Source organism: Astatotilapia calliptera, chromosome 13, assembly GCF_964374335.1.
Source record: "Astatotilapia calliptera chromosome 13, fAstCal68.1, whole genome shotgun sequence".
In the NCBI taxonomy this organism is placed as follows: Eukaryota; Metazoa; Chordata; class Actinopteri; order Cichliformes; family Cichlidae; genus Astatotilapia; species Astatotilapia calliptera.
Window position 1 is genome coordinate 897,233 of NC_137434.1, and position 14,786 is coordinate 912,018.

Sequence of the window (14,786 nt, forward strand, 5' to 3'; positions counted from 1 at the left end):
TTGAGACTTGAGGATAAAGACTTGAGACTTACTTGAGACTTGCAAAACAATGACTTGGTCCCACCTCTGGGACTCACCTTCACGTCATTTACTTACCTGGATGACTGAGCATGCAGCAAGACACATGAAGGGTGGGTTTAAGAATTTCTCACCGTACTGTGTGTGTGTGTGTGTGTGTGTGCATATAGATGCACGGACAGACTGCATACAAACCTGCAGGATCTGTTGAATGATGGCAGGTAAAGAAATAAAGCTGCTCATAGCATTGAGAACCTTCATCGTGAGCTCCTTCAGCACTAAGACATTTACAGACATGATGAATTAGCCACACCAAGAACTGATTCAATAACAAAACAATAACAAAAAAACGCTTGTACAATTTTCTCTCTGATGAGCAACAAAATCACAGCTCAAACAGTCTCACGGATCCTTCTGCAGTTAGAGCTAAACTGTTTTATTTCCTTTGAAACAAAGTTCATGTCGTCAAATCAGCTCCCCACAGTGAGCTAGCCCATCAGTGCTGAGGACTACAGCATATTCATCACCCTGCTCAGCCCCCCGGACATTCTCACTGAATAAACTCAGACTCAGTTATGTCTGCACTGGGTTCACTGCAAGTATATTTGTCTAATTTCTAGTCAAAATATCTCATCACACTTAAAATAAGACACAATCAGCTACAGAGCAACATTTCAGTGAGATATGGGGACTTGTTTTGAGACGGTGCATCTTGGATCTGGAGAATTTTCACTTGTTCCATTGGCTCTTTTTTTCACTTAATACAAGCTCTAAGCTCTGGCATGCAGGATCAAACCATCAGTGTTCAGAACAGTGGAGGGTTCGCTTTATCTCCTGAGCTATGCTAACGTGACCCACCGGTCACTGCTGAACCCTGAGAGCGGGCAGGAAGGACAATGGGAAGGAGGTAATACTGGTCCTGGGTCAATGAAATATTCTTTTAAGGGAGTGCTGCATATTCTATCAAACAAAGGTAAACACACTGAGCTTTGTCTGAGCACATACAGACAAAATAACTAGGATCATTTGACATTTTTAAATGCTCTAGTCTAAAACAGCGGTCTCCAACCACGGACCGGTTTATGCCCGACAACATTTTCATGGACCGGCCTTTAAGGTGTTGCGGATAAATGCAACAAAATAAAACTAGTACTGGTACCGAAAAAAGATTTATTCATAACACACGTGAAAAGACCCAGGAACACCGAGTCAACGATAAAAAGGATAACAAAATAACGCTGAAAACCGATAAAAACCCAGAAAACCAGACATTTCATACCTGAACCTCAACTCTCGCGGCCCGGTACCAAACGACTCACGGACCGGTACCGGTCCGAGGCCCGGGGGTTGGGGACCACTGGTCTAAAATGAGGCGGTAGGACTTTAACTAAAGAGTCTCAGTAGTTTTTCCACCACTGTGGTTGAACATCAACATCAAAACCTAAACTTGATGTGTAACGCTGGCCTGACAGTGTGTTTCACACTGTAGTTGTATTTGTCCCATCTCCTGCCGTAGCACAAGCTTATAATCACTATAAAACTGCACTGAACAAAGGGTTACTAGCTCGTCATATTCAGGTTATTAGGCAATGGCTGTTTTTGGCTTTGTTGAATCACAGAACTGGTCAGTTTGTCTGACCGAGGGAGCTCAGCATCAGTAGCTTTTTATACTTTAACAAAATGTGTTAAATTTACAAAAAGCCATCAGAGAGCTGCACAGATCTGAAAGACTAGAGAGGAAGCATCGTCATAGTGAGGCATCTTTGTTTACATGTGTAGTGATGCATGCAAACTGTTACCGTCAGAGGTGTGTTTAGCATTGAGCCCCTTTACTTGTTTCTGAGACGCCATCATTGTGTCCAACAGTGGAAACCAGAGAACCTGTGAGATAAGGAAAACAAGGAATAACTAGCAATGCCAGTTCTTCACAGCAAGCGTACCCGCGCACAGCACCCACCTCTCTCTGTTTCTGGTCCAGGCCCTGACAACTTCGATGACAGAAGACAATGATGTCATTCACAGACTCCTTTAATTTCATCAGCACCGATTCAGTTCTCACAGCCTCGTCCCATCTCCCATCCTTCGCTCCACTGTCACTCTCAGCAGTCAGAGCACACAGTGTTTCCTTCAGGGTCTTCACAGAGAGCAAAAAAGCTTTTTGACACAACAATTACATCCATAAGACAGCAGCAGTATAACAACCTGGTCTTTCACTATTTTAAGTATGAAAATGTTTTACTTCACAATGAAAAACACTGTGTAAACACCAACATACCACTTACAGGTCACTTTGTTACACGTGTTCATCTGCTTTGCAATGAGAGTATTGACTCAGCCAATCACACAGCAGCTGCTAAGTGCATTCAGGCCAAGCTGCTGAAGTTCAAAGTGAAACTGGGAAGGTTTGGGTGCAAAGTGACTTTGAACATGGTTGTTGGTGACAGACAGGCTGATTGATCGGCTTGGATTTGCCCACAAAACCATCTTGTAGGGTTTACAGAAAAGAAACTACCCAGTGAGCAATTCTCTGAGCAAAAATGCCTCATTGATGCTGCAGTCTGAGGAGTATAGGTATTCTGCATCGAGCTGATGCGAAGGAAACAGTAGCTCAGATGACGGCTCATTAAAGCCAGTTATTCTTAAAGGGCTACAGCAGGAGCCGATTACAGGAGGCACCACTTCAGCTAAGAACAGGAAACTGAGCCAACACTTTTCACAACAGAAGCCAGGAAACACTAATTTGATGAGCCGCAATTTCTACAGCAACATTCAGACAGGAAGATCAGAATTTGACATGAACATGAAAACATGGATCCATCCAGCCCTGTGTGTAGCACACTTTAGGTCTCTAAGTACCAATTAAGTTAGAACTGTGCGACACGACAGAAATCTCAGATATGTCACAGTTCTCGTCCCGAGAACGATATAAAGCACAGCTTTTCCTGTCAGCTCAGTGACTCTTGGGCAGCTTGTGTGAAGTGTTTTCAGCTGGGCGTCGAGTGTTTTGACCGATGCATTAAACGATACATTTCTACACATAAGTTGTAACAGCCGCCATCTTCTCTGGTTTTCTCTGTGCCTGCATCCACGCGGTGACCATCCAGACCATGAAAAAATATTGCCGTAAACAGTTTTGCGACGCCGCGAAACAAACAACAGCGTATAATATGAAACAATAGATGTTTTCATTTTGTCATATCGCACAACGCTTAATTAAACATTGTTTAAATGCTACATCCTGCCAAAGTATTGCCCGTCCCTTTACAACCACAGTGTACATGATGGCTGCTTCCAGCAGGATAACGCATCACGTCACAAAGCTCAAACAATCTCAAACTGGTTTCCTGAATATACTCAGATGACCAGCTCAGGCGGTAGAGCAGGTCATCTACTGATCAGAAGGTTGGTGGTTCGATTCCTGACTTCCCCTAGTCAAATATCCTTGGGCGAGATACATGCATGTGTGTGAATGTTAGCTAGAAAGCACTTAGAAAAATGTGCTGGTGTGAATGGGTGAATGCACAAGTTGTATAAAGCGCTTTGAGTGCTCAGAAGAGTAGAAAAGCACCATATAAGAACCAGTCACCCCGCCCAGAGGACCTCTGGTGTGAAGATCAATCAGAACCTCTGACGAATGTTTCAGCACCTCGATGCCACCAAGAATTAAAACAGCTCTGATGTCAAAAGGATGTGACAGCGTGGCAGCCCAACAAAGTGGGCAGTAAGGCAGTAAGGTCATTGCTTGTTGTCTCGAGTTAAAAAGGTTTACGATTAGAGCATAAATATTGTAGAGTCTTTACCTCACAGTTTAAATCGCAAGTGTTGCTATATAAATCAGCTGAATTGGTATTTTGATGTTATGCTGTTACCTCTAATGAGACAGCAAATGCTCCGTGAACATCTCCTTTCATCTCCAGCAGGTAGGCTGTAGCTTCGTTGCAGTGGTGCTTCTGAGTTATCTAGAGATAAAAACATTGAATGTTTAACATGGTCGCCTCAGTCTGGCTGCAGGATGCTTACCTGTGCAGTCACGACTAACATGCTGCTTGATTCTTTCCACTGAGCTGCTCCAGCTTGCTGTGTTTATGATTGACACTCAGGGTGTAGATCATCCTTACACCCTGTGTAATTTCTTATATTTGAAAACACCCATTTAAGACTTGTGAATTTAAATTTACATTTTAAATCGTATTTCCTACACTGTGTCGAGCATGCGTGCACTGTGCACAGTCAACAGCAAGAAAAAGAGTTCAACTGCATTTAAAGTGTTCATCCTGACTCTAGGCAACAATTTCATCATCACAGCTGCGCAGACATCTCTTCTTCTTAAGATGAGGTTAGTTCGGTGTCCTGGTGGATCTGTAGATACTTAACAGACTGCAGTAAAACTTCTAAAAAAGCAGCTTGAAGGCAAATGAAGCTATGAAAGACTACAAAAACCTTTAATCTTCTTCCCACCTGAAGAGCTGAAACCCAGTGAGTTATCTCAACGACGAGGACCCCAAAGCTTCTATCGCGGCTTCTACCGCGGCTTCTATCACGGCTTCTATCACAGCTTCTATCACAGCTTCTATCGTGGCTTCTATCACAGCTTCTATCAGAGCTTCTATCGCGGCTTCTATCACAGCTTCTATCGCAGCTTCTATCACAGCTTCTATCGCGGCTTCTACCGCGGCTTCTATCACAGCTTCTATCACGGCTTCTATCGCGGCTTCTATCACAGCTTCTATCACAGCTTCTATCACAGCTTCTATCACAGCTTCTATCGCGGCTTCTATCACAGCTTCTATCACAGCTTCTATCACGGCTTCTATCGCGGCTTCTATCACAGCTTCTATCACAGCTTCTATCACAGCTTCTATCGCGGCTTCTACCGCGGCTTCTATCACAGCTTCTATCAGAGCTTCTATCACGGCTTCTATCACAGCTTCTATCACAGCTTCTATCACGGCTTCTATCGCGGCTTCTATCACAGCTTCTATCACAGCTTCTATCACAGCTTCTATCACGGCTTCTATCGCGGCTTCTATCACAGCTTCTATCACAGCTTCTATCACAGCTTCTATCGCGGCTTCTACCGCGGCTTCTATCACAGCTTCTATCAGAGCTTCTATCACGGCTTCTATCGCGGCTTCTATCACAGCTTCTATCACAGCTTCTATCACAGCTTCTATCACAGCTTCTATCACGGCTTCTATCGCGGCTTCTATCACAGCTTCTATCACAGCTTCTATCACGGCTTCTATCGCGGCTTCTATCACAGCTTCTATCACAGCTTCTATCACAGCTTCTATCGCGGCTTCTACCGCGGCTTCTACCGCGGCTTCTATCAGAGCTTCTATCGCGGCTTCTATCACAGCTTCTATCACAGCTTCTATCACAGCTTCTATCGCGGCTTCTACCGCGGCTTCTATCACAGCTTCTATCAGAGCTTCTATCAGAGCTTCTATCGCGGCTTCTACCGCGGCTTCTATCACAGCTTCTATCACAGCTTCTATCACAGCTTCTATCAGAGCTTCTATCACAGCTTCTATCGCGGCTTCTACCGCGGCTTCTATCAGAGCTTCTATCACAGCTTCTATCGCGGCTTCTACCGCGGCTTCTATCAGAGCTTCTATCACAGCTTCTATCACAGCTTCTATCAGAGCTTCTATCACAGCTTCTATCGCGGCTTCTACCGCGGCTTCTATCAGAGCTTCTATCACAGCTTCTATCGCGGCTTCTACCGCGGCTTCTATCACAGCTTCTATCACAGCTTCTATCACAGCTTCTATCAGAGCTTCTATCACAGCTTCTATCGCGGCTTCTACCGCGGCTTCTATCAGAGCTTCTATCACAGCTTCTATCGCGGCTTCTACCGCGGCTTCTATCAGAGCTTCTATCACAGCTTCTATCAGAGCTTCTATCGCAGCTTCTATCACAGCTTCTATCACAGCTTCTATCGCGGCTTCTATCAGAGCTTCTATCACAGCTTCTATCGCAGCTTCTATCGCGGCTTCTACCGCGGCTTCTATCACAGCTTCTATCGCGGCTTCTATCGCGGCTTCTATCACAGCTTCTATCGCGGCTTCTACCGCAGCTTCTATCAGAGCTTCTATCACGGCTTCTATCGCGGCTTCTACCGCAGCTTCTATCAGAGCTTCTATCAGAGCTTCTATCACGGCTTCTATCTCTGCTTCTATCACGGCTTCTATCAGAGCTTCTATCACAGCTTCTATCACAGCTTCTATCACGGCTTCTATCGCGGCTTCTATCTCTGCTTCTATCGCGGCTTCTATCGCGGCTTCTATCACAGCTTCTATCACAGCTTCTACCGCAGCTTCTATCAGAGCTTCTATCACGGCTTCTATCGCGGCTTCTACCGCAGCTTCTATCAGAGCTTCTATCACGGCTTCTATCGCGGCTTCTATCTCTGCTTCTATCACGGCTTCTATCAGAGCTTCTATCACAGCTTCTATCACAGCTTCTATCGCGGCTTCTATCGCAGCTTCTATCGCGGCTTCTATCACAGCTTCTATCAGAACTTCTATCAGAGCTTCTATCGCAGCTTCTATCGCGGCTTCTATCAGAGCTTCTATCAGAGCTTCTATCAGAGCTTCTATCAGAGCTTCTATCACGGCTTCTATCACAGCTTCTATCAGAACTTCTATCAGAGCTTCTATCGCAGCTTCTATCACAGCTTCTATCAGAGCTTCTATCAGAGCTTCTATCAGAGCTTCTATCACGGCTTCTATCGCGGCTTCTATCACAGCTTCTATCAGAGCTTCTATCACAGCTTCTATCACAGCTTCTATCACAGCTTCTATCGCGGCTTCTATCACGGCTTCTATCACAGCTTCTATCAGAGCTTCTATCAGAGCTTCTATCGCGGCTTCTATCAGAGCTTCTACCGCGGCTTCTATCACAGCTTCTATCACGGCTTCTATCAGAGCTTCTATCACAGCTTCTATCACAGCTTCTATCGCGGCTTCTATCAGAGCTTCTATCACAGCTTCTATCAGAGCTTCTATCACAGCTTCTATCACAGCTTCTATCACAGCTTCTATCGCGGCTTCTATCGCGGCTTCTATCAGAGCTTCTATCAGAGCTTCTATCGTGGCTTCTATCGCGGCTTCTATCACGGCTTCTATCACGGCTTCTATCACGGCTTCTATCGCGGCTTCTATCGCGGCTTCTATCACAGCTTCTATCAGAGCTTCTATCGCGGCTTCTATCGCGGCTTCTATCACAGCTTCTATCAGAGCTTCTATCGCGGCTTCTACTGCAGCTTCTATCACAGCTTCTATCAGAGCTTCTATCACGGCTTCTATCGCGGCTTCTATCACAGCTTCTATCACAGCTTCTATCGCGGCTTCTATCACAGCTTCTATCGCGGCTTCTATCGCGGCTTCTATCAAAGCTTCTATCACAGCTTCTATCACAGTTTCTATCAGAGCTTCTATCACAGCTTCTATCACAGCTTCTATCACAGCTTCTATCACAGTTTCTATCAGAGCTTCTATCACAGCTTCTATCGCGGCTTCTATCACAGCTTCTATCGCGGCTTCTATCACAGCTTCTATCAGAGCTTCTATCACGGCTTCTATCGCGGCTTCTATCACAGCTTCTATCACAGCTTCTATCACAGTTTCTATCAGAGCTTCTATCACAGCTTCTATCGCGGCTTCTATCGCGGCTTCTATCACAGCTTCTATTGCGGCTTCTATCACAGCTTCTATCAGAGCTTCTATCGCGGCTTCTACCGTGGCTTCTACCGCAGCTTCTACCACAGCTTCTATCAGAGCTTCTATCGCGGCTTCTATCACAGCTTCTATCAGAGCTTCTATCGCGGCTTCTACCGTGGCTTCTACCGCAGCTTCTACCACAGCTTCTATCACAGCTTCTATCGCGGCTTCTACCGTGGCTTCTACCGCAGCTTCTACCACAGCTTCTATCACAGCTTCTATTGCGGCTTCTATCACAGCTTCTATCAGAGCTTCTATCACGGCTTCTATCGCGGCTTCTATCACAGCTTCTATCACAGTTTCTATCAGAGCTTCTATCAGAGCTTCTATCACAGCTTCTATCACAGCTTCTATCAGAGCTTCTATCACGGCTTCTATCGCGGCTTCTATCGCGGCTTCTATCGCGGCTTCTATCACAGCTTCTATCACAGCTTCTATCACAGCTTCTATCACGGCTTCTATCGCGGCTTCTATCACAGCTTCTATCACAGCTTCTATCACAGCTTCTATCACAGCTTCTATCACAGCTTCTATCAGAGCTTCTATCACAGCTTCTATCACAGCTTCTATCACAGCTTCTATCACAGCTTCTATCGCGGCTTCTATCAGAGCTTCTATCACAGCTTCTATCACAGCTTCTATCACGGCTTCTATCGCGGCTTCTATCACAGCTTCTATCACAGCTTCTATCACAGCTTCTATCACAGCTTCTATCACAGCTTCTATCACAGCTTCTATCGCGGCTTCTATCACAGCTTCTATCGCGGCTTCTATCACAGCTTCTATCGCGGCTTCTATCGCGGCTTCTATATATAGCTATAGAAACTATGTTCTACCCAGACACACTCAAGATTACTCCATACATTAACTAATGCAGCTGTTTATGGAATAATTTGGTTTTTAACTTCTGTACACAGAAACATGCAAAGAAGAATTATAATAGTACTTGTATTGCATCTTCTAGTCTGTAGTGCTGGGAGGTGTGGAGAAAGCTCAGAAGCTGGTCTGGGGCAAAGCGGCACATTAAATCCAGCAGAAGCTCATGGAGGTCACCTTCTTGAGGTAAGATGGACCCTGAATGAGGGCCTTCCCTGAGAAGAGCAGATGACCACATAAGGAGAAGAAGAACATAATTAGGATGAGAGAGAGAAATGCAGGATTGATTCAACTTTGTGCATCTGCAAGTCTGCTGGCTTCTGCTCATGTCCAAGTGATTTTCACTATCAGATGCTGAGCACAAGGGTCCCCACAAAGCTCTGTGCAAACATTTGCGTGCCTCCCAATCTTTCCTGACGACACACTCACAGCTGGACAATTTACATGGCACCAACTATGCACCTGACTTAAACAGGAGTATAACAGCAGAACTACTTGGCAATAACATCTCCAGCTGTGTCTGCAAGAGAGCATAATCAAAGCTTAAGACGGCAGATGGTAAAACGCACACCGTACCGTGGCTCCAAGAGGCAGTTGAGGAAATTGAAAAGCAGCTGATCATCCTTGAGAGAGAGAGAAGAAGAATATTTTACATAATCACTCAAAAAATAGGAGAATATCAGAGTATAAAGCACCAATATGTCTTATTAGGAAACAGTTTCTATGCATTTAACCTGCTTTGATGGTGAATGGATCGATTATATAGCACTTTTCTACTCTCCTGAAGCACTCAAAGCACTTTATACAACAGGCCTCATCTAACAATCACACACCGGAGAGCGACTTGGGGTTAGTATCTTGCCCAGGGATATTTGGCATGCTGACTGGAGCAGCCAGGGATGGAACCACCAACCTACTGATGTGATGGAGACCACTGCTTTCTCTTCATCCCTGCTGAATGATCTTTTTTCTAGTTTTGCTTTTCTAGTGTCCTTGTCAAAAGATTGTATCACAGGTTACAGGTAGTCCAGCTCCTCCAGGATGTCACATTCACACAGGTTTGCTGCGCCTCAACATGAGAGGAGACGAGCTGCTACATGACAAGAGCCAAACAGAGCTCTAGATGGGGATCAAACCAGAAGCAGGACTAGTATCTGTTCCTTTGTGTGAGCAGGGACAGAAATGGTAAATGTATTTGTATAGCGCTTTACTAGTCCCCACTAGGGACCCCGAAGCGCTTTACACATCCAGTCATCCATCATCCACACACTGATGGCAGCTACATTGTAGCCACAGCCACCCTGGGGCACTGACAGAGGCGAGGCTGCCGGACACTGGCGCCACCGGGCCCTCTGACCACCACCAGTAGGCAACGTCGTCTTGCCCAAGGACACAACGACCGAGACTGCCCAAGCCGGGGCTCGAACCGGCAACCTTTCGATTACAAGACGAACTCCCAACTCTTGAGCCACGATCGCCCCACAGAAAGAGCACTACCAGAGCTCACTGTGACACAACCCTTACACAATCACTGTTTAGCAATCCTCCAAAAACTGGTCTTCAGTTTCATAAGAGTCAAACTATCTCAGCATCCTCTGATAGGAGCTCTGGCAACGGCTCTGAAAGAGGGACTAAAATTAGACTTGAAGCCCAACATTATGACTTAAGAGACAAATGAACGGAAACTGGGAGGCTGTAGCTCACGAGTTAGAGCATCTACTAATTCTAAGGTTGGTTGTTTGACCCCTGGCTGCTCGAGTCTGCATCTGTGGACAAGATACTGAACCCTGCTCTGCAATTCACTGATGAGAGTGTGAATGTTAGATAAAAAGCAGTTATGGAGAGAAAAACATGCATGTGTGAATGAGGCATGCTGCATGAAGTAGAAAAGTGCGATATGAAGACTATTGTAAATACTGTACTGTTTACAGCCCTTTGGAAAATGCACAACATATGTATTTTATCTGATACACAACAAACGAAGAAGGCAAAGGTTTGGACAGCAGTCCTCAGGTTTTAATATTTGTGCTGTTCGAGGCTTTGATTAGGCTTCAGAAACTACAACGAGGAATAACATCAGTATTTCTGTTGACCTCACCTGAAGCTCAGAGACGATGTCCTGCACCTCGGAGGTGAAATGAAACAGCACTAAGTCAGCTGATTTGCTGGGGTCAAGGGTGACCACGTCCTGTGAAGGTATGTTACAAAATGTTTTGGTATTTTTGGTCAGACAGTTTCATCCTTCATTCATCCTCCTGAATTTGCAAATACAGACGTGTGGAAAAAAGGGAAACATTTAAAAATAGCAGCAAACTGGGATTCAAGCAGACTGCAAGTGCTTCAACTATTAGTTCATGTCTACTTAGTCTCTGAGTGTTTAGGTTGATATTTTGTAATCCGTTTTGCATCTGCAATCACAGAATATTTCAAATTCATTGACCAAGATGAGATCGGACTGTCTGAGAATTACAGCTGTGTTTACACAAAGACCCCACGAGGCCATGTTGGTTTTTTACTTTGTTTTTATTTATATAGCACATTTAATAACAGCAAAATGTTGGCCAAAGTGCTGCACAAAGATGAAAGATTACACAGTAACAAACAATATCAATGACAGATTTGCGGCACCGCAAACGCCCGGTCACCTCTCTGAAGCAGCCTGGACTCAGACGTGGCCAGGAGCAAGAGATCACTTGATCTAAGAGCTCAAATAAGGCTGCAGCCAGTCAGACAGATACTCTGGAGCCTGACCGTTCAGCGCTTTATATTCATCAATAAAATGTTGGATTTAATTCTAAAGCGGACTGGGAGCCAGTGCGGCGAGCACCGGGGAAACGTGTTTGCGTCTCTTCGTGTCAGGAGACGAGCTGCAGCGCTCTGGACCAGCTGGAGCCGTGCTAGACAACGCTGGCTAACAGCTACATATGAAGGATTACAGTGGTCCATAAAAGCGTGAACTGCCCGTTTTAGTTTTTTAAAAGATAAGAATGATCTCACCTTGGATAAGATTTAAAAAAGGACCGCTGTACAACAGAGTTAATCTGTTACTCAAAGGTAAACTTATTATCAGGGATAACCCCCAGATTTTTGGCATGCGGTTTAACACAAGGTGCCAAAGTGTGCAGATCCGGGGTACTAGAATAGCAGCTTGATCCAAAGATGATCGCTTCAGTTTTTTCCTCGTTAAAATTAAGAAAATTTGAGGCCATCCAGGTCTTAACTTCGTCGAGACACTGAAATAAGGATGAGCATGTGTGTCAACTGAAACCAGCTCGCAAGTGTTAACTGATGGTGTGCTGACAGAAGCATCAGGATAACCTGTGACGTGTACAGGGCGCGCTGCAGACTGCAGACAGCAGCTCAGAGTGCAGACGGGAGACGACCACAGAAAACTGCAAAAGCAACCCGAGAGATCCTCAAGACAAGAAGATAGCTAGCTCAGTGGGTAAAGTGTTGGACCCGTGATCAGAAGGTCAGGGGTTCGATTCCCCTGAACGGCTACCCTTGAGGTACCCCTGAGCAAGGCACCGTCCCTACACACACTGCTCCCCGGGCGCCTAATGGCTGCCCACTGCTTCACTGAGTGATCAGGTTCAATGCAGAGAGGAATTTCCCCACGGGGATTAATACAGTACACATTATTGTTATTCATCTAATCGTGATCCAACGCAGCAGCTTCAGAGTGAAAAACATTATTTGTTATGTACTAAGACTTTCTTCCTGCAGTGGCACATCAATGCTTAACCCTCGGTAAGGCAAGTGCAGGCATGGAACCTCCCAAACTCAGACAGCGTCCGGTTTCCTTTCTCTGAATAGATAAGACTTCATTATCATATCTACTACATACATCCTGTGTTTGATCTGTGTAGGGTGACTGCATTTCTGCCTGGCAACAGGGTAATAAAGATGTGGCAGGAAACTATAGGGTCTGCTTCCTGTGTGGACTGAAATCATTTCTACAAGAATAAAACTAACAAAAGACCAAAAACAGCTGTTGATTTCTTTTATTTAATGCACTAAACACAACAAGAGAGAACCGCAAACAAGGAGCAGCTTGAGGTGTCAACAACAAAAGCCTGCCAGAGCATCTACAGACAGGAAACAGCATAGACGAAGGACATCCAAGACATCTGACGGACCTTCAGACCAGACTGATTTCTGAGCTTCTGTCATTTGGGACAGTTAAGGCCACACTGTTGTTAAACCTCTTGAATTAAAGCTTCCACTTTAATCCCATGTTGATTGTCTTTCATGTTGAAGCACAAAATTACAAATACTTGTACTAACTGTCGACCCTTCACAGTAACAGTGACGCATATATTGCAAATACACGTTTGTAAAAAAAGACTGAGTCAAAAAAGAAACCAAAGTGGACTCACATCAGTCAGAGTCAGAACAGGCTCTTTTGTGAACACTCTGCTATTGACAGAGTGAGCGACCTACAGCCTGCTAACCACTGTCAGAAATGTTAGAAATCTCTCATTAAACACCTACCAATGTGACCCATTTAGCCTGTGACTGTCACACTCAACCCACCATCTACCACAGTAATAAGCACCAGGATGTAATGCACAGCTGTGTGTGTGTGTGTGTGTGTGTGTGTGTGTGTGTGTGTGTGTGTGTGTGTGTGTGTACTAACCCTTATGTGCTTCAGCACTTTGCTCTTGACTCGTTGTTTTTCCTCGTGGCTGTATCCAGGCATGGACAGCAGGTTGTGGATGTAGTTAAAGATTTCCCACTGACAAACAGTCACACTCAATTATTCCATAGATATAATATCTACATATACAGCATAATACATTTGCAAGTTTACACTTTTAAGTCAAATGACCTGAATAATCTCACCTTTCTGAGGGGGTCTTTCAGGTAGCAGTCAATGATCATGTCATACTGATGATTCTTCTCATAAAGAAATTCACAGATTTGGTAGCTGGTGGCAAAACACATGATAATAATAAGAAAATCCTGCAGCATTGCTACCATTTGAATTACATGATGTGTTCATATATAAACTCTCTCAGCTGTTTTCACAGGTAACGTATGTAAGGCAAAAGATCCACACTCCTATATGTGTTGATGTGAAAATGCACAAGAGTGAAATTGGTGTATCACAAATATGTCGTGCATATCAAATACTGACAAAGTTAAAGCAGCAATAAAACACTGTGTATTTTCTCTCACTCACATGGCTTTGTGCTTTGCACTGTTCATACGGACAAATCTATCAGTAACCTTCACATTTAGAAACTTCTCAACTTTCCCTTCTCTGAGTCCAGGTTTACACACGATTTCAGGTTTTTGCCAAACAAATCCAAACTCTGCTTGGTTCATCTGTTGCCCTCAGTGTGCACTTGTTTAAAGCAAGAAAACTCAAAGAGACATTTTTCCTTCAAAGGCTGGTGGAACCACAGCAGTCAGTTAAATCAGGAGTGAACTAAAAGTTGCTCATGCAAAGTTTGCATACGTGTTGATAAATGCTGCAGTTAAAAGTTGTTAAAACTGAATTCTCCTTCGTTGTGTTCAGCTACTTACAACTTGGCTTTCTCTGCCAGCATCAGGAGTCTTTCTTCATTAAACTGGACCACGCCCCCGACCTGCAGGAGCTCCAGCAGAACCTTTAAATCAATCACAAAGTTAGTTATTACGCTTGAATCAGCAGCTGAATGCAGTAGTTGTGGTCAAAGGTTCTCATTTACGCTCTAATGACGCAGCATCTTTAGTGACTCGGGTGCTCAAGTCTGGATTTTCTCTAATCTACGAGGTCTCACAGTTATTAAAGATGTATTCTGTACAATCAGCCGATCCTGGAAGGAGAACCGTTCAGTGAAACGATGATCCTGCCCACAGCTGTATGTCAGACAAGAACACCGCTGAAGTCCAGCAGCTGCTCGCTGCCGTTTACAGACTGTAGTTAAAAGAAGGAGGGATGCTGCGCTGTGGGAAACACAGACTTTCAGATGTGCTGCTCCGAATGCCAAATTCAAAATGAGCTCATGTTTGTCTTAAAACGGTTCCTTTTCTCAGTGTAAACATTTGGTGTATTTTCTATGATGTGTGAACAAAGCTGAATACTGCTGCCAGCATCAGCCGTAGGGCTCCGAGGACCTGCACTCCCAGCAGTCCCTGATCCTGACGCACATTTACAACCAGAGCACAAAGCAGGCGACC

At 44.7% G+C, this 14,786-nt stretch overlaps 2 protein-coding genes across 6 annotated transcripts in view; one reads left to right on the forward strand and one right to left on the reverse strand.

Annotated features, from left to right (window-relative positions):
• tk2 (thymidine kinase 2) overlaps positions 1–14,786 on the forward strand; it is a 300,481-nt gene that overhangs the window by 48,627 nt on the left and 237,068 nt on the right. The gene's annotated exons all lie outside the window — the stretch shown is intronic.
• vps8 (VPS8 subunit of CORVET complex) overlaps positions 1–14,786 on the reverse strand; it is a 73,355-nt gene that overhangs the window by 9,148 nt on the left and 49,421 nt on the right. For all 5 annotated transcript variants that reach the window (XM_026190281.2, XM_026190280.2, XM_080287687.1 and 2 more), the window contains 10 exons: positions 14,151–14,233; positions 13,464–13,548; positions 13,258–13,356; positions 10,717–10,806; positions 9,195–9,241; positions 8,689–8,833; positions 3,888–3,977; positions 1,976–2,152; positions 1,818–1,899; positions 214–296 (listed from right to left, as the gene is read on the reverse strand). In XM_026190281.2, the coding sequence (XP_026046066.1) occupies positions 214–296; positions 1,818–1,899; positions 1,976–2,152; positions 3,888–3,977; positions 8,689–8,833; positions 9,195–9,241; positions 10,717–10,806; positions 13,258–13,356; positions 13,464–13,548; positions 14,151–14,233 (981 nt within the window). The remainder of the gene's footprint in view (positions 1–213; positions 297–1,817; positions 1,900–1,975; positions 2,153–3,887; positions 3,978–8,688; positions 8,834–9,194; positions 9,242–10,716; positions 10,807–13,257; positions 13,357–13,463; positions 13,549–14,150; positions 14,234–14,786) is intronic.